General features: G+C 35.6%; 1 protein-coding gene across 5 annotated transcripts in view; it reads right to left on the bottom strand.

Annotated features, from left to right (window-relative positions):
- Positions 1–70: 70 nt before the first annotated feature.
- Fas3 (fasciclin 3) overlaps positions 71–20849 on the bottom strand; it is a 158307-nt gene continuing 137528 nt past the window's right edge. Inside the window, exons 2-11 of one of the 5 annotated variants that reach the window (XM_011311168.1) lie at positions 12301–12621; positions 11889–12020; positions 11620–11802; positions 11228–11412; positions 10560–10701; positions 9178–9291; positions 3389–3419; positions 2886–2966; positions 1537–1708; positions 71–770 (exon numbers count right to left, since the gene is read on the bottom strand). In XM_011311168.1, coding sequence (XP_011309470.1) covers positions 582–770; positions 1537–1708; positions 2886–2966; positions 3389–3419; positions 9178–9291; positions 10560–10701; positions 11228–11412; positions 11620–11802; positions 11889–12020; positions 12301–12621 — 1550 coding nt within the window. In that variant the 3' untranslated portion in view covers positions 71–581. Of the gene's footprint in view, positions 771–1536; positions 1709–2885; positions 2967–3388; positions 3420–7075; positions 7432–9177; positions 9292–10559; positions 10702–11227; positions 11413–11619; positions 11803–11888; positions 12021–12300; positions 12622–20849 lie in introns of those variants that run through there. The other 4 variants (XM_011311174.1, XM_011311187.1, XM_011311195.1 and 1 more) reach the window with 4 other exon arrangements.

Below are 20849 nucleotides of genomic sequence, written 5' to 3'. Positions count from 1 at the left end.
GTACAAAATTACGATTATTTAAAAATTAATGACATCAATTACGGGATAATTAATACAACATACCGAGGAATTGATTATAGACACGAATAAAATTTGTTCATGGGAATGAATCATTACATGTAAGATACATTAAGTAGATTAAAGGGTGTCAATTTGAGAGTGACACGAGTGATTATCCACCAACTTTGTACTTCATGAAAATATCACTTCAACCCAATGACTAATTAATAATTATTAATCAATCACTTGTTATCACTCTCACATTGTCAACAGAATGTACAAAAAATCATTATAAAACTTGTTTTTGTGGGTAAATAGATTAAGTACATAATTCAATGCTTGATTACGCGAATCGACGGTTTTAGTATACATTTTTTTTTTGTCGGTGTATTGAAATGAGTGCTTAGCACTTAATTATTATTAACATTGCATATTGACATTATTAATGTAGGTATTGCTACATGTTAGTCTTGTGGTGATTATCATTTGAATTTCATCTCATTCGACATTTTTGATTGGAAAAATGAAAATTTTGTGAGTAATTTTGGAATTCGATCGCTACTCTAGCGATTGCGGAGATTTTATTTTTTATCAGTTACTTCCTCATTGTTCTTTTCGGTTTTTGTGTACAGAATTTCTGCGTATTCTGTCTTATCTTCACTGACACGTCTAGGTGGTGTTGCCTCTCGTTGTGTCAAATCTAATTCAGCGTAGACTAAACCACCCTCAGCCGTTTGGTTCTTCTGCATCACATCGCCTGACTCTGGGGTCTGCAAATTTATTTATGAATTTAATACGACTAACGCAAATGGTGAGACTGCAAGATAGTAATTTAAACAGCATCATTTTTCCAACAAAATGGTTGGGGAAAAAACGGGTGTCGTATACTCGGTTTTTCCAATATTATATATTTTCTTTTTCCCCACTTTTACATTGGGATCCACTCCGGTTTATTAATTGATGGTAATTGTAAACCATCGTCTCAGTAAATGATGCAACGAAAAAAGGAAAAATTAATAAGAAAACGAGTTTATGTAAAAATTGAATTCCCTCAAAGAAACAATTTTTTTTATTCAACGGCTAATTAATTATGCATGGAATACAAATTGCACGATCGGAGGTCAATATTCAACAGTGTAGAAGGTAATAAAAAAATTACATTATAGAAAAATTGTCGACTGACGTACACGTGAGAATTCAAATAATCTATACTAATAAATTAACCCCACTCAATCAAATAATCAAAAGACGGTTGAATCCTTATCAAATAGATCAAGTAATAATTGCCAGTTATTGCTCGCTGTTAATAGGCAGATTATTGCATAGAATGATGAATCAATTAATTTCAAACAGATGATATCCATAGATGTGACAATGTTTAATAGAATTTGCGTGGTCATTTCAGAAAAAGTATGAAGGGGGGAGAAAATCCAGAAGATTTTATAATGAAATGGAGTACGTAAGGATAAAATAGCGAGAATGAAAATTAAACAGCCAATGATAATAACGGGTGAAATAATGAATGAAGCCCTTTACCTTTTCATCATCAACAGTGACAACAGTTCTCATAGTATCAGTATCACTGCCAGCGACTTTATCCTTATTCCTCTTGAACAATTGGGACAGCATAATCCTGGGTCTCTTAGGTCTTCCAGATCCCCCATCAGTCTCACTCCTCGAATATCGTCCAGCGCTCTCAGTGTCGCTTCTAATTGATGTCGATGTTAGTAATATAACGAATGATGAATTGCATTATTGGATGGCTCAACAAGTAAATTAATAATCGTCCCTAAACATTGCTGAAATTTCATATTTCGCTTAATTCTGCTGAGCCTCAAGCGCATCATTCATGAATAATGGAAACACGGAAAAGGGGGATGAAAGATAGACAACTGTCTGGCATATCGAATATCCGTGAGACAACACTGGGGGCTAGTCCCTCAATATTCAACCCAGTGTTGTATTAACGAAGGGGTTAATTAACGCGACACTAGACACTTGGCAAGCCTCTAATTACAACCACGAGAATCAATTTTTTCCTCTTCCTGTCACATTTTTTCCCTTTACGCTCGGCTTGAATGAAATCAATTGACTTATTGAATTTTTTATTCCGAGAGCGGTAGTACATGACACTTTATGAGTTTAATGTATACCGGAGTAATTAGGATGATATTTTCCTCGTTCGATTGAAATTCCCGGAGGGGATCATCACCACAACATAATTACGTTTGGATAATGTCAATTGCTGGTGTTTTGTCTGGAGATCGTTATTCGATTCACATTTTATTTTTTTCGTATTGATAAGAATTGCAGTTCGCGAACCCAGAGATTGATTGAGAGTTAATTATTAATTCTGATTGAGTATTTTTGATTAGAACAAATACGCCGAAAGTTCCGGAGGCGCATAATCTAATGATACATTTCCTTTGTTGATGTATTACCCGGTGAATTGAATTTTCCTCTACAATCAGGCTTTCCATTTGCAATTAAGCCATCACGGCTAAATGACAGGGAGTAATTATGAAATTTTCCCTACAGTTAGCATTGAAACAACGTTTGTATTATTCTGTTTACTCAGTACCAAGCGTAATTAGGATCGTCTATACACATAATCCGACCCTCTAACAATTGTATCTCAAGTTAATTGACGACGTTCACGAGGATAAGTGAATGAATTATTTATTGGTGCTGTATTAACGGTAAATTGTCAACTGAATAATGACAATGGTACATACAAAAGCAGAGACCCACATATTTTCATCTGAAAATGGTGAAGGAGTGAAGAGATGTGATAATGCAATATTTTTATGCGAAGGCAGATATTATGGTTTGTGTTACAAGCGGATTCTACTCCAGCAAAAAAAAAATAGAAAATACTTTCTTGCCTTTGCCCACTAGTGGCATCGCCTGTTTTCGGTTTGTGGAAGCGGAGGAGTCTAATGCTCGCTGCCGGATCTCCTATGTCTCTGGAAACCGACGTCTATATTTTTTTTTTCTCTATTTATTGAGGGTGCAATGCGAGTGTCTAATTGATCAAAATAATTTTCTTTGGTATTGAAAATTTCATGAATTCATTACACACATCACACAAAGAATTGGTTAATATTCTCAATTAGTCAATTCAGTTATCAAAACAACACATCACATCCTCAACTCTAAAACTTATTCAACATTGCGCGTTAATAGTGCCTTGGGTATTTCTGTTAATGCGTAATTAAACCAAATATATATAAAACACTGTTATTTGATTAATTTAGCAATAAAATTGAGGAAAATAATTGTGTGCTAAATCAGACATTTTAATTGTTGGGTACAAGCTGTGGGTTTTGTTGCAGAATTTTTTTTTAATCTGGAATGTGGAAAAATTTCCGGTGGAAGCGATACTCACGATTCGCCGATATTCCTCGTAGATGATCCACCTGGAAGCAATGAAAATCACAGTAACTTCGTGGATAATATTGGTTTTTTATTGTTGAAAAATATTTATGGGGATTGGAGTGAGGATTCTGATTGGGCGAGGGGTTGTTTGGGTGGTGTCGAATGTTAGTGGCTCTCGTGCATTCTAATCGTTTGGAATGTCAGTCGTGTGAGTGATCAATGAATTGAAGATATTTTCGTTGTATTGAAAACAAATGTTTTTATTTCAAAAATCATATACCTATAATAAGTTTACAATGTAATATCGTAGCGATGAGTGAACTTATATTTAATACATTTGTTTTGTTTTCATCATCTTGTTTAAAATTCATTATATATTAATATTTCACTTTAAACCTTATAATTATCGATTTTAATTCAATTTTTTAATTCCTGCCTATTGCAATTGTATCTACACGTACAGATACAAAATGTGGATTTTTTTTTTCATGATTTTGTTTTAATTACGTTAATGTCTCAACTTTGTTCTTTCTTCGTGATTAATCCCGGCTTTTTGGGATTGGGTATCTGTTTTTTTGTTGTATCAGTTTTAATTAAGAATTTTTGTCTGTGAAAAATTAAACTCGACCTCTGATATACTCTCGGGGTAATTATCATCGAATTGCCACCAAATATTGCAAAATTTGAGAATGAAATGAGAAAATATTGTGTTTACACTTGAAAATAATACAAGTCTATCTGAAAATAATAATGAAATAATATAAAAATACCCCAGAGATTGGCGAATTAATAGACATAAATTTTTCAAGTGTTGACCCACAAATTTTTCCCTGTTACCAATGAATAATTAAATTCCAGTATTCTAGACTTATTTTAACATAAATATATATCATATACTCCATTGTATGGCCAACGATCATGCTTCATTCTTTCGTAATCTTTCAATTTGTTTTTTAATCGTCTTATTGATAATCCATCGAGTACGAGGGTCCTACCATCTCATTTTCATAAAACGTGTATTTATTTATGTTTTTGTTAGTTAAAGCGAGTCACTCTCCCCATACATTAAACGATTAACTGAATAATAATGACTACTCGAGTCACCTAGACAATTTGGGTGAATAAACCGATGTTAAGCATGATCATCGAAAAATTTTAAGTAAAAAATACCATTATGGTTGGTGAAAACTAATCCCTAAAATATGAATTACGAATATTAATTAATAATTCATTAAAAAATACATAAAATCATAAGTTTCATTAATATCGATAATGTACCATGATTGAATCTTTGTACATTAAACATGTTTCGAAATATATTTAAATTCAATTTAGGATTACTTCGATCTTATCTATTAGTTATATTTATATTTAATATCCACTCCAACAAGCTGAATAAGTCTGAAGGTTTCACAGTGACAATTAATTTTAGAGTATTCTCCCTCACAAAATGCTAGCCCTTGGGCTTGAATTTCTGAATATCATTGACTCCGTTCTGCACGCAGGTGCCTTTGGCAGTGATTATCAACTGTTATTTCAGTTACAATGAAGAGAAAAAAAAAACGTTTTTGTTGTTTCGATTGGACCTGTACTAATGTAATGATCTATTATTTATTTTAAATCCAGCTCATTCCCCAATTGTTTTTCGTTAAGAAGTTTAACATCAATTCGGATATTGGAACATTGAAAAATTGTTTAGTGAATCTACAATAATGGACATAAACATTTTTTTTTTAATGTGACTGTTCGTAAATATTCGTAACGCGTTATTTTTCATTACTTTATTTATCGTTTCTCATCGCCCTGATTTGTACCAAAACATTAATTAGCAAACAACGTTTATTTTTAAATTGCCAAATGACGTATCCCTCCCAACATCCTCACAATGTTTTTTTTTTTATTAAATCATTGATTTAATTATTTACTTTTTGTTTTATAATATATGAAACATTTAAAACTCTCAAGTTGTTGACAATTGTTTATTTCAATCCAACAGCTTAAATAATTCTCGTTATGTCCACTCATTTCTGTACTCTGTATTATTTTTGTTCAATTAATATTTTTCTCTGTTTAAATATGGAATAACGACAGGTCCTTGGGCAATTGGAATGCAAGGTATGAATGCCAGTAATAGATTGCAAGCCAAGTGCCTTCGACACATTTATAATTATCATAATTCATTCACTATTTAATTATTTAATTTTTTTACTCAGTTTTTTCTTTTCGTTTTTATTCATCGTACCACAGTATTTATAATATATTTATTTATATATATTTAATATATACAACACGCAGTTAATGGGAAATTTGACAGGACGAATTAAGCAATTGTTAATTATGGGATGAATAAGGAAAGGAGGAGCTCATATCCGAGATCTAAGTGTTCTATTCCCTCCGTTTAAATTTTCGATTTTCATGAATCACCTGTCGATAAATTAATACCTTTCTGCAAATTTCGCGGGTCTGAAATTTTTTTCCTCATTCTACTTCAAATAGAAGACAATTAAAAATACGATTACAAAAGTACAAATGATGATTATTGTCGAAGTAATAAAGTGAAAATCTCGTATTCATGATAAATTCGTAACGAATTATTATCGAAAATTCATGTCTGCAAAAGCCTGTGAGAAATTTGTAACAATTGAGTCTTTAGCGTTTCAGTGGTAATAATGATTCATTATCGATTATGTTCATTAGAATAATGAACACGTTATGCTTTTTCTGCTTTGCTTTAAAAAATTATGACTTCCGTATTTTTAACGATTGCGTGCGTATTATAATGAATATAACAGAGCAATCGCAATAAAATTCTGGAAATAACTACTAAGAGGGAGTACGTGAGTATTAAAAAAAGAAAAATTCAACGCTACTTCTTAACGTTATGGAATGTATTGTATTTTTGTCGACAAGTATCCTCAAGTACATTACAAAGACATACAAAATTTTTTCAATAATTGAAACCTGATATCATTACCAGTAAAGTGATTCATCTATCAAAAATTCGGTAGAAAACGTATTACAAATGAAACTACGAAAGCATTACTTTTCTCATCATGAAAAATAAATAATTAAACTATTTAACCACACGTTAAAATAATAAATGGTGCCACTAGTCTAAAAAAATCCATGATAATCTGAGATTCCCGGAACGAATGATTAATTTCGTAAATTCATACTAACCAAATATCCAATAAATACGAAATAAATTCAAGAGATTCAAACTGGTGAGATTTAATCCACACAAAATTTAATCCTACATCGGAAAGAACGTAAACAGAAAAAAAAAACTAATAAAAAGGTGCTGGACAGAACGAATGGAAGGAATGTTCGATCACACGGAGGCTCGGAGTTGCCACAAACAGGGCAGGGGATGAAAAAAAAAAATAACGAATGAGAAAATACTCGAACACATGTACAAGTAAGAACAGCTGCCTCTCTCGATTCCAATAATTAAAAAAAAAATAATTTGATTACCTCAACTCTTCAAACTGCAATTACTCCTGATTAACATGTCTGACCACATCGAGTATCTATCTACTTCTCGATAATCATCCTCCCGGTGTTCATTCCTCCACTATTCTACTTGCCATAATGCACCGCCAATCCTTCATCACAGGATCAGCTAGTGCACAATGACACAATTAAACCTATCATATTTCTCTAGTCTCGGAGTCGTCTCAATGAGAAAAAAATGTAATGTTCTTCAGCGCACTCCGACGATAATAAAAATTGTTCAGTGGCGAGTGCGATGACAGTGAGGGGCTGGGAAACTCTTTCAATTTATAGTGTTTTTTTTTTGTTTTTGTTGAATTTTTCTTTAAAGGATTTACACTGGTGTGTCTGTCTTCTCGTCCTTCCTCTGTACATCTTTGATGTCATTGCGTCCATTGACGTATTCGGTGCTGGTGTGGATTGGATTCTCCTGGCCACCGTGGGGAATTTTCTCGTCGATAATGTGTGGATCCTGGTCATCATCTTCGTCACCTGGTGTTATGTGGGCTTCACTTCCTGCACCCGCTCCACCTGCTGCCTCCTCGTCACCGCGACGTCTCGCTGCAACAAGCAACGCCACCATCGGTCAAGGCAAATGCGTGTGTCAAGACATTTTTTTTTCATGTGAATTTTATGAGGTCATAGTTTTTCCTTACACAGTTTCATGGCTAATGTGTTATTCAAGTTCTAAGAGTGATACAGCTGTGGAATGCATGCGTAATATCTGTTTGAGTATGGATCGGTTGAAATGGATGGAATTATGATTATTGTGGGTTTTTCATGTGTTTTTTGTTTGTACTATTTTTCTCTAGCTTACGGATATTATAAAGTACTCAACACTGATGAACATCGATATTGGTAAGCGATGGGAGAGTATTTGCATGCTCGAGCTGCAATAAATCCCTGAAAATGCTTTTCTCTGGGAAGAGAAAAACTACTGCTAACGAAAAAAATATATTTCATACCAGAAAATTATCTCTTGTCATAAAAAAAAATCTTGGGATTCCCAGACAATTTTTTTTTATTGACAACAGAATATTTCGTAGTGCGAATGAATTTTTTTTTATCGGAAGCAGTTGTTTCGTCGAAAGAACTCGAAAGACATTTTCCTGGATGATTCAATGAAAGAGTACGATGAGTAGATTATTGCGGTGTTACCGATGAATTTAATAATGCACTAAGAATTCAACCACACTTGCCTTCGCCGATCGTAAAGGGTTGCTTGTCACAATTATTCATTTATGGTGAGACAATAACCCTGTGGTGGACTCTTGGTCTATTCTTCCTCATACGGTCTCTCTTCTTTTATGAAATATCTAGGAAAAAGCAAGTACTGCGCTCGATGCATGCAACAATGCTTCCATTCACTCAAAGGGGTTCCATGCGATAAATGTGAATCAAAAGTTTCGTTTCTTTGTGGAGAGCGAGCACTGGAGTGTGTACACTACGGGTCGTTCCATGCAAGGGAGGAAAACGCTTATGAAAAATATTAAAATTCTCGGTTGTGGAGACTAGGGAGATTGTGAATGCGTCGAAATAATAAAGAATATTTTAAGACACTCGAGACGATGAACAATAAATACTATAGCTATAATATTACGTACGAGAAGAAATGAATAAAAAAATTATGCCATGTAAATAATTTCATTCATTTTTCATTTGTTTATGAATTTTTAATATTTAATATGTGAAATAATATTCGTGGAGGGATTATTTGTTGCTGTATGAGCATGGATATTATTCTAACGGATGATTTTTTATCGACTATGAATTTCAGGTGAATGAATGACGAATTTTGTGATGAAGTGACGCAATGGGGTATTTATTTTCGTCTGTCGAGGTTGACTTACCCCTGGACAGTTTCATGCCTAGAGTACGGATACGCATGATTTAAGTTGTCGTGTCTCCGTAATCTTTACTTGGCCCGACTTGCATGCTGTCCTATTTTCGTTGTAGCCGCACAACATACAAGACAGTATTTTTTTTTTTGTTCACAGAAGACTTACCAAAATAATGATGACACGCTAAAGTTTTTTTTCTCTGTTTTTGTAATGGGCACGAATTTTTTGGGAAAATATTTGGGGTTTTCCGTTACTGCGGGGATTTAACGTGAGGGTTTTGCTTTTTTTTTGGTAGGAATTGGCTCGACTGACTTTTCCAAACGTATACTTTTTTTTCCGGGAGGGAAACAGTGCTCGGGGATACGCCCTGGAGTAACTGTCGGGGGATAATTGGAAGGGATTTTTTTTTCGGTTTTAAATTAAATTAAAATGTTTTAATTATTATTGTTGGGATGATGAGACTCACCTGCGAAGCACCAACGACCAGTCGCGCGGGCGAAAATAATGAGGGAAATGAGAAGGAGGAGCACCAAAATTCCAACGACGATTCCAATTATGAAGCCCGCGTCGAGATCAAAACCTGGGGGAAATAATGATACGTCAGATGTCTGAGAAAATATTAGGATGAACATCAAATGGTTGTTCGATTAAATGAAAATATTTGCAGTGAAGTGGTAAAACGCTGCATGAAAAAAAAAATAAGTAAAGCAAGCATAAAATTGTTTTTTCATTTTCAGTAAAAATTCAGCCCTGAATGGCACTGGGTATCGAGATAATCTACTTATAATGAATGAAAAAAAAAATCAATGCAATTTTTCCACTTCTCTTTTCTCAATGAAAATCAAAATCCTCATGAATGTCAATATGAAAAATATCTGTCACACAAGCGAATTTACTGAATCCATTGAAACTTTTCCATCCGAATAATTCAAGCGAATCAACTTTTTATATTGAAATGAATGAAAATTTTCATCTAGTCCTATGAATGACGAATAACTTTTTAATGAGTTAATCGTCTATTTGGCCCTCTCATCTTTTCAGGAATTCAACTGTCCACAGTATCCGATTATGGGTATGAGTGCACAGTAATGCTGGAGGATTTTGGAATAATTTCCCTCTGATATAATTCAGGGATTGAAAAGGGAATGTGGAATTACAAATACTGGAATTCCAGTTATCATGGATATGATGGCTTGTGCACTGATACTCATATCTGTGCTGAGAACCACGAGGTGGAACTTGACAGGAATAGTTTCACTAATCACTCGGTTCTCCGCACAGTAAATCAGTAATGAAGTGATAAAGTGATTTATCTCGAGAGGTATGGATTGTCCACTGAAATATCCAAAGACTTTTTTCGCTGGAAATTCGCTTACCAGAGAAATTGATTTTTGTCTTTATTTTGGAATCTAATTGCTCACGCGAAATTCCCACAAATAGAAATTGAGAACAGGTGTGGGTATTGTTTTCGTATTAAATTGATACTCTCGGAGATAATTAATAACACTTTACCACTACGCTCACGAAATTGAATAGATTTTCCAATTTTTAACTACTGATTATTAAAATGGAACATTTACCTAGTGCGTGCGAAATGTCGGAGAGCTTACCATAAAGGTGAACTAGCGCTCCTGCGTGAGAGCATGCGGTGAAGGATTTTAGCCGTTAGACAATTTTACGAAAAACGAAAATTCGTCACGTGAGTTGTGAGTTAATGCTGATATAGCGTGTTGATGGTTGTTTGTGAATGAAAAATATTCGGAAGTGTACGTGTTCCCATGTAAATTTTACAAAGCATTTCACACAGAATCTTAATGAATTAGGGTGGAAAAGGGGCGGAGAAATTACCTTCAGGTACAGGCGATGTTGAGAGTCGGAAGTGATATTTAGTTGTGCCCTCGGGATTTCGTGCCTCCAGAACGTAGAATTTTTCAGTGTCGATTTTTTGAACACTGTCGATTTTTAATTCCACGTACCACTGTCCTGGTCTCTGTTCACACATTAAAAAATCCAAATAAATTCATTAATTCACCTCAGAATCCCAAATTCCTAACATCCCCCTTAATAATATTGCCAACCATTTTTTTTTCAACTCCCAATTCGATAAAACCGAACAGTCATTCTCTTCAATATAGACATAATATGTGTAAATTACTCGGAAAGGTTTTAAAATGAAAAAAAAAATTGGTATTTCGAATTTATAAGTAAGAAGAAAGTTCTTTAATATTGTGAATCTCGAAATGTAGGGAATTGAAACGAAATTGTGCAGAATGCACGAGGGAGTCGCGGAGTCAAAGGACGTCCAACAAAACTCGAATTACACAGAGTCCTCCCAAATTGAGGAGTCGAGTCCAACCATGATGCACTTGAGAGCTAGAGCATTATTGCATTTTCCGTTTGTTTCCCTCCTCCAACTGTTACCGAATGGTGTACGGGATAAATTTCTCTATTAAATTTCACCCAGGAATACGTAATTTCCTTCGGGAATCGCGAATTAGTTGATGGTATGCATTTACCGTTTCCCTCGCTGTTGTGGTCTGCAGACGTTGGCTTTGATCAGTTCTCCCCTCGGTTATTTCCTCATCACCTACTTTCCAAACGAAGTTTGGCTTCGGATTCGCATAAACTGTTGCATTTATGATTCCTGCACGTCCGATAACGTAACCGAAGCGTTCGATTGTCGGTTGCTCCTGGGGTGGAACTGAAAATCCATGAATATCCTGATAATTTCAATTCTGATCATTTGTTATCTCAATTCTGCACCATTTACTCTACATCGAGTACTGGATACATCAATATTAAATTAACCATCATAAAAAATTATTGTTGGATCAAATAAATATTTATTCAGTCTGAAGAAAAAAATTCATTTTATTTCAGTTAATGTATTTTGTTATTTGGTACTCACAGTAAACTTGCAGCTGTTTGTGAGCCTCCATGGGTGTGTCCAACGCAATATGTTCAGCCACACAACGAATATATTTTCCATTATCACTCCAATCGAGTATACGAGAAGCATTTACTGTGGCCATTGAGTCCTCATTTGTATTGTAAGCAAAACGTGAATTGTCTCGTGGGAGTGTCTCATTGTCTGATTGATGAAATAAAAAATCAAATGGAATTAGATACCCGATGGGTTGAGAGTTTTGTTTTGTAACAACTGCGACTGAAATTTACCGAGGAAGAGGCTGACGTTTGCACTGGGTCGTCCAGCTAGGGCACTGCAGCTCATTTCAATTCTGTCTCCCTTCTTGTATCTCTCCCCTGGTGCCTGACTCAGAAGGAGTTCAGGTCTGTTTGGTGGTGGCTCTGCAAAGTTCATTCAAACATTCACGCATTCATTAAAATAATACAAGTTTCTGGGGCTTCTTGTTCAGTTTGAGGATGTATTAGTGAACCATAAATAGACTTATTCGTGAATTATTAATGAGATCACTTTCGAGATGAGATAAGTGAATTAATTCACGAGACGAAGGGTAAAGTGTAACAAGTTGACTTGTCGAGTTTTTATTAAATTATTAGATTCCTGAAAAAATGAATTAATGAAGTGATAGGGGAAAAATAGAAATTTTATTTTGGATATACGCACTTGCAACGATGATTTTGAGTGATCCAATGGTCTCACTCCTGCTGTCAGCGGGTTGGAGTGCGCACTTGAAATCTCCATGATAACTATCCTTGACATTAGCAATTGTAACCCCACACTGCCCAGTCTCAAGCCCAGCCCCATCGTAGCTGATACCATCGTCCGATGGCTGATTGGGTTTGAGAATAATGGGTGCCAGTCCGGGTATTTCGACCCTGCATCCAGCAAGAGGCACCCCAATTCTGCACATCACCCTGAGGGGTTTTCCCACCTTCACGACAACCTTCTCCCTCGGCTCGACCTCCACCGTCGGATTATTGTACCCTGAGAGAAAAAAAAAATAATTAAAAACAACAATCATAGATGATTTTCTAATCGATCCATCAGTGGTGTCATGTTAACAATTCTCGATCGATCAGACTAGCGATAAATTTCGGAGGGAGGCACAAAGCCTGACGATTCGTCATACTCGGCTGCACCTGCGTCAATTACTATTTTCCTGGAAAAGACGTCGAGTAAAATTGATTGGAGTGTCTATGAAATTTATCGAGCGTTGGAATTAGTTGATCAATTCGATGATGAAGAAGTCTATTAAACATGTACCTCACTTTTACAGTTGTACGAGTATTTTATTCGTTGGGGCATCCGTGTAAATACGAGATAAATCACCTGGGATTTCTCTTTTACCACCGACAGGTGGTGGAAGATTTTTCAATAAAAATGGAAAAACCGTGATGCAATGAAGAAAAACTCAATGGATTTTACCCCCGTCTTGAGAGGGAACTCGTGTTTTCTCGTTTCACGAAAATGAAACGATGCACCTACTTCTGGGGCGTGAGATTTACGACACGTAAAAACGTAAGGGGGTTGGTTTATTAAAGCTCTGTACCCTGTATGTACTCGGAGTCACGTGAGACATCACTGAATAAATATACCCAGGAATGGGCGTTATTTTGTACGACTGTTGAAGGCCTCGCACAAACTCTCGCTTATTGCTTTCTCTCTGGTCTTTCTTTCTCAGTCTATTGCAAGATCATACAGATGACTTCAACCAGTACATCATGCACCTGAGAAACTCATGAAACTACCGTCATCTACCTGAGTAATTATTCCCCTAATTATTTCACGAGCTCTATTTTATATGGGACAATACTAGAATATTCAGTCCAAGCCAAATTAATTATTCGTTATCTTAGAATGAATTATCTGCCTTCGACAAAATTAATTTTTTCTCCTGATAAATAATTTGGCTGTCAGAAAATTGAATTGCCAAAAATTATTGATTACACTCTGGAAATAGAAGCGGAACCTTTTCGATGATTAATTGTGTGGAGTGAATAACGTAATCATGTGATCGATCATGTTTAGAATTCGTTGAAATATTTTTCTTCTCGGTGTTCCATCGTGCAGCTCTCAATAATACGCAATTTGTATTTTCCGAATGCTTGAATACCCCGATAATTCCGTGATTGCAGTGGACCCTGGATTTCGTGTTTCGAAAGCCCAATGAGAAATTTGAAAACCCGAATTTACAACCTGAAACTGTCATTGTTATTCCAAATGGAAGGGTTCAAAGGTGGAAATTGCTGTTGGTTCCAATCCCTTGGAAATTTGTCCAACTGCGTCAGCCGGTGCTGGGAAAAATATTTTATTACGGAAAATTATCATAAATTATTTGAATACGTAATATGATAATCAATTATGGGTACATATGAATCCGGTCTAAATCAGGTTCGCGGTTTATTTACTGTTTACGATGGGATTCTGAATATTTTGTGGACTTTGCTGGTGGTGAGTGTATGTATTGACGCACCGGACTCGTGGGTTTTAGTTGATAACGCGTGGGTAATCGAAGGGATATTGACAGTGGAATAAAACCAATAGAATTTATCTGTACTCCGCTGATGAAAACCCAGACAGAAATTTCATTCCATAAGTTGTTTATTTGTTGATTTTCCGTGATATTTTCCAGAAAATTTTTTTCAGATTAAAATCGCTCTGAAAATTATTCAACATTGCAATTTAAGAATTTACTCTTTTGTAAACAAAATGTATTAATTATGAATTATGAAAAAATGTCTAATATGTGAACACGTGGATTTGCTCATTGACATCTGATTGTTTATTCTGCAAATGAAACGAAAAATATGGGAAAAATAATTCTTCAGCATTGGTACATTATTGCACGTAAAACAAATTGGCGTCGCTCGGAATCGGATGAAAGATGGCCGAATAAATATGGAAAATTGAATAGCGCTCTGTTGAATCAAGTCAGAGAAGCGAGGGTTCATGAGTTTCTGTATTTGTATGAGTAACGGTATTTTCCCATAGCCTCCTCATCAAAGGTTGGGGATAAAATACTCCCCCGAGACTTTTCCTCGATCTCCTCCATTCGAGATAAAATTAATCGAGTTGGAGAGATTTTTCCACTGCGCAAATTGCCATCGGAATAATATGAAAGATCTTACACCAGCGAAAATACTTGTTTACGTGAATATGTGAAAGATAAATACGCGTCTATCACTCATGCAAACAAAAATTTTCCCTCTATTTTTCTGCATCTCTAGATCAATAAATGTGATTTGATTTTCCAGCTGGTCGATTTGTTACTTTGCTGTGACGTAACCTCGATATGATTCGGCCAAAAACCGCGCACACCACACGGCTCCATGATTTGTGAACACAATTCGACATAACGGATGAGTGATGAAGTGCCCTTTTTAAAAAAAAAAAATATGTTTCATATCCGCAAGGAAGAAAACATCCGCTGGCATTGTTTTCCGTGAAAATTTGGAAACAGACATTGAAACATCAGCGATCAAAAATGAATGGTTAATTAATGATTCATGAGGTGATTTTGAATAATTCATGGGTTGAAGACATTTTGAATGCGAAATTTTGACGTGCACCGAGTTATCACGGGGAAATTCTCAAAGGAAAATTCAGGGCAGGGGACACTATGAAATCGCGAATAAATTTTCCCATACGCAAACAAGATGCGTCGTGTAACGAATGATCAAAGAGGAAAAGCCTCTCTCGTTGCATTTATCGAACGAGACTGTATTTTCCCATAAAACAGAGTTGAAACCGCATCACTCGTTTCAAACATCCCAGACAAGTGCTTCTCGACTTTTGGAACTATTAGTTCATCTAATGTGAGATTGCAGTACCTCCCACAAGGAATCCCTATTTCACTCCCAAACTTTTCCTTCAACAGTCAAAATTTTTTTTTCCTTCATTAATATCTATTTTTTAAATAACATTATAATGACTCTTTAAATATATTATTGCAATAATTGAATTATACATTTTCATGAGAAAATGAATTTTAATTGATTTCAATGGGATTTTTTAAAATAACAAAGAGTATTTGGAAAGGGAAGGCTTTGCGAAGTAGTTAAGTCAACGAATGGTCAGTCAAAGTGGCAGAGTGAAAGAGTTAATGCCATTAATAATGATTATTTAGGGGGAATGGGATCGAACACCTCTGTGATATTGTCCTAGATCGGTATTTGTTCGTTAAAACCAATTCGTGATTTATGCAGTATCGTAACAGGGGGTTCTGGCACCGTATCGTGTTATTCTGGTGAACTCCACAGGGACGACGTTGTGGGGCCGAGGCAAATTTTTCGTTGATTCAACAAATTACTATGCACCTCTCTCTTTCACCCTTAAACTACCCTCTCAACCCATCTCTCTCATCCTAATTACACGGTTCTACCGGGTGAAAACAAGGTCGTTGTAACGCTATTATTCTCCTGGGTGCTGTAATATAATTCAATTGAGATGAGGCTTGGAGAGTAAACGTTAATTAACCTCAATATTTTTTCTTATTGGCGCGATATTTTTACTCGCTTATCACACTGCAATTATATTTTTAATATTCCCGCAATTATTTCTTGTAAAAACTCACATCCAATTTTCCACTTTCATGAAATATCAATTTATTTAAAAACTATTGAATTGAGGAGGAAATCACAAGAGATCTTGCTTTGAGAAAATTTTATTCGCTATAAAAAAGTCTATTAATATTTTCCTCGGAAATGTATATCTGTCGAGATAAATCGATAATTCAAGAGAGGTGTTGAGTTACTATTTTTCAATTTAATGATTTATAAATTTATAAATTTTATTTTATGAGTTTTCCTTTTTATTGAAGAAGAATAAAACGGAAAAATGTGAAATCGGGAGATATTATGAAATATCATTTTTATACAAGTTTTTTTTCCGCGTATTTTCAACTCTGGAAACTTGTATCACACCTCCATCGATATTTTTGCATCCCCTATCAATCGATACCCGTAGACAGCAACGAGCAAGACTTATTCCATGTAAAATCAATTTTGCATAACCCAATTTGAATGTCATCTTCGGTGAGGAAAACGGTTTACGGTAGAAGCCGAGGCGCAAAGGCACTTACAACCCGTCAACGCTTCTCTTCCGATGTCCTCTCAACTTTCCGAAAATTCAATAAACTCTTTTCTGGTTTTAAATAATAACGTGTTACAAGAATTTCTCAAAGTGATCCGGAGGACGAAATATCGAGAGTCGGTTTTATTTAATTTTTTCAAACCGACTCAATTCTTTTGGGATTTGGATAATTACGTGATGAATTTTTTTAATCGAATCGGAATATCATAAGTTTCATATTTTATCTCTTGAATATTATTCGGGGATGTATGAAGGAGGGGACTGGGGGAAATGGTAAAATTGAATTGGAAATATATATTCGAAGTCCTCTCGATCAGACGCGGGATTATCGAGTTAGCTTCGAGAAGGCGCCGAGCCAAAACGATTCGCGTAAATCAGGCCGATGGGATTTAAATAGATGAATCTTCAGAAATTATGTGCCCTCCCCCGAATTTTTATTCTGATAAAACGCCTTCCCCGAAATTTACCATTAAAAATTGCGAATTTCGTGGGTAAATCGACGGAAAATACAAAAATCACGTCACAATTCTCTAAAAATCGTCAGAAAATTGATAAATGCTGAAAATATAATTTTTATCCGTAATTCAGATTTTCGTCGGCATCCCCAAAAATAAATGAATGAATTTCTGGTGATATTATAATATAATTCGCGTGATAACGACTTGTTCAATCCTTTGTAGATTTAACTCAGCGTCAATGATGCATACACGCGAGGAGAAAAGTTTTCGAGGTGCTAGGAGTACTTCTAATGAAATTAGCATTGAATTCACATGTTTTGTGTACACGTACTGACGCCCAAGTTTGAATTTCATTTACATGCGTTTAACGGGCCCAATTACACTCAGGGATTTGCGTTTTCTATGTTTACAAAATTCACGGGTGAATTAATGCGGATTGCAATGCTTCGAGATTTCTTTTTTTGTGAGGGGAAAAAAATTAATCCAGTGTACCAACAGTTCTCATAAAAGAATCTCATGAAGCTTCCATAAAAATTGCATTTATTTAAATTGAGTTAATCAATATATTGTATAATGAATTTCAATTGGAGTTGATGTTTTTTTCATACTTCGGAGTAAATTAAGATGTGAATTGGGTGAATTGAGAAAATCCATGGGATGAATTTTAAAAAGAAATAGCGAATTTACTGTACCTTCGGGCATTGTGCAACATTAAGAAGGATGATGAGATATTTTTCATGGTTGTTTACGTCTGAAGGATGTTTATAAGACAACCATCTTGGTGCGATTACCCGAAACATTTGCGTGATACTAAAGAAAATGCGGCAAGCTCTGAAATATGGATATTTTGTTGGTATTTTCTCGGGCTTTTCTCACGGCAGTTTTCCCCGCACAACTTTCCCTAATAGTCACATTACCTTTTTGTGTAGGGAAAGTTTTACTGGAGACAGCGAAAACTATTTGTGATCATTTGTCAGCGGGAGATTGCACGAGTGATGGTGAAAAATTTCGGTGTATTTGAGTTTTCATTGTGAATAGGCCCTCAGGGAGTGGAAAATTATTATTTTTCTGTACCCTCGGGAGGGGATAATTGGCGCAATTATGTGCACTTACAATTATCAAGGGATCTGAGGAAACGGTGAATTTTTGCAGTCACGTTTTTTTTCCTCAGTGGAGACAATGAGAGGGGAAAAAAATTCTCGGTAATTTTAGGCCAAGCCGGAAATGTCGAAAATTCGAGGAAGTGGTTTTTCTGAGGGAATCGTGAAAATTGGGAAATCATTTCCAGTAAATAATAAGTGAATGATTTAAAACAGAGGTCTTTTAAAAATCTACAAGTGCTCACTGTATTTTTTATGCGGTGATTACGATTATCATATTCATCAATTTTTGGAATAATCCCCGAGAATTTTTAAAACACCCCTGCCTCTCCCTCCACTCACCCCAGTAATACTAAACAAATATTAAAAATTCTTTTCCAGAAGTTCTGAAGAGTGAATTTTTTTTTCACGCGTCTACAAAAATACAATGAATCAAAGCCTGAGTTCCGCTTTCAGGGGCCAAGAGGTAGAGGGGGTGGTGTAGATGGAGGAGGTGGAGAAAAGGGGTGGAAAAGGGGGTGGAAAAGGGGGTGAAAAAGGGAGGAAAGGGCGATAGGAGTGGTGATGGCATAGTAAAGGGCTAAAATGGAGTGGGGATCTCATTTGAGGGTCTAGCAGTCTGGTTCTCCTAATGAGGGTGGGCTTTTCCCTTCAGTTCTCCACCGACTTCCTCTCCATATCTCCATCTCTCCGGGATGCTGGATCCCAGCCCATCCCTCCCTCTTCGCAAAACACATTTTTTTATTTCACAATTTTTTCGCTTTCTTCTCCTGTGCCTTTGAATGAAAACGCACGCCTGCTGCGGGGAGCACCGCTTCTCAATGTTATCATCGTACAGCTGAGATGTACACTGGATATGATGGAACCAGAGAAAACGAAAAGGCACAGAGCTGGTATAATTAAAAGTCACCGCCTCTCGGTTACATTCCATTTTACCCCGAGTTCTCCTCTTTGCGGTGCTTGTGTTCTTTTTCATATCTTCACTCGTGTGCTCACGACGTACCTTTTGCCCATGTCCAAAGGGAATACATACGTGGCGTAACAGTATGATGAGATTGCAACCAACATGTGGGGGAGAGACTGTTTTATCAGTGGAATATCACATTTTAATATTGTTTTTATCCATTTTTTTTAAACATAATCCCAGCATTTTGAATAAATTCAATAATCTGCTTATTTGAATAAATTCAAATAATCTGCTGAAAATACGAATTATTCAATAATTATTCATTCGAGTGATAATTCTCAGAGGAATTATCGCTCATCTGTTAAAAGAAAATAATTCCTGAAACAGTATTCACGTAATAATTAACATGGAGAGAATAGTCTGATAAGTTTCGTTAACTGAACAAACGTTATTCACTTGGACTTGGTGAAGGGTTTGAGAGGTACGAGAGCTGAGGGAAAATATTCTCGAGGATGACTGAGGTGGAATATCTTGGAGGACTCCTTTCACCGGGGGACAAACATCGTAAGATAAATGCGGGGTGTATTTATCCGTCTTACCTCATTATAGTCGTCATAAAGACCAGCTTTTTACAGTCCACAATGCGAGTATATTGAGTCGTTAGGCTATTGTGATTATCCTTTATTCTTGCCTTTTATTCATTCCATTGTCTCGGCTTCTTCCTCAGTCATTAATGACAAAAACCGAGTCTGTATATATTTTTTAAAGTATCTCATCGAGGTAAATCATTGTGTTTCCGCGAGATTCACTGAGAATAATTTATAATAAAATTTATCTTCAAGAGATATGAGAAAATATTTGCAATTAAAAAATATTTGCTGTAGAATATTCTCCTGAGGGTAATGTTGATTAAATCTTTAATGGATATTTATTTATTGATTCATTATTTATTTGAGAGTTGGAAATATTTTCGTTGGGGATTTGGAATTTTCTTGCGGTTTGTCCACATGCTAGTGTTTTATTATCCATCGCTCGCAGTATGATACCTCGAAAATTGTTGAGTGGAGGTGGGCAAGACTTATTTCAATGCGAATTGAAAGCGGATTGCAGATATCAGCATCTCCCCGACCTCTCGAATTGAATTACCATAATAAAGAGTGAGCTTGTCGGTTCTGACACAGAGGAAAAAATTCAAGTCTCTCTCGTACCCATTCCTCAGAAAATCGAGGGAAATCTGACTTCTTACGAATGTCTGAATAAAGTCACTAGTTCCCAGCGTTTTCTCCTCATTCCGTGCACCTCTCATTTTATTTATTTCTCCACTTCTGATTTCACCAGTGGAAAATTTCACTTTTCACCTTGCATTTGTTACTAACGCCTTTCATCCCCCGAGGATATTTCATTACGAATTTCATGAGCCGACCAGTTAATTCCATTTCGAAAATCGATAAGTATTCGATGAATACAAAATTAAACAATAAAATAAATAAATACCGAAAAATCGTGAAAACTCTTGGAATTTCTTAAATAAAAAAAAAACCGTGCAGATTAATAAAAAAATCCTTTCACGTTCATCCACTCATAAATAAAGTAACTCCAGTGAGCCACTGCTCTCGAGCGACTCGGTTGACGATTAAAAAAAATCTAAATGAAATA

Source organism: Fopius arisanus, unplaced genomic scaffold (genome assembly GCF_000806365.1).
Source record: "Fopius arisanus strain USDA-PBARC FA_bdor unplaced genomic scaffold, ASM80636v1 scaffold00003, whole genome shotgun sequence".
NCBI lineage: Eukaryota > Metazoa > Arthropoda > Insecta > Hymenoptera > Braconidae > Fopius > Fopius arisanus.
The sequence above is the reverse complement of the archived record's forward strand: the minus strand, read 5'-3'. Positions and strand labels throughout refer to the sequence as shown.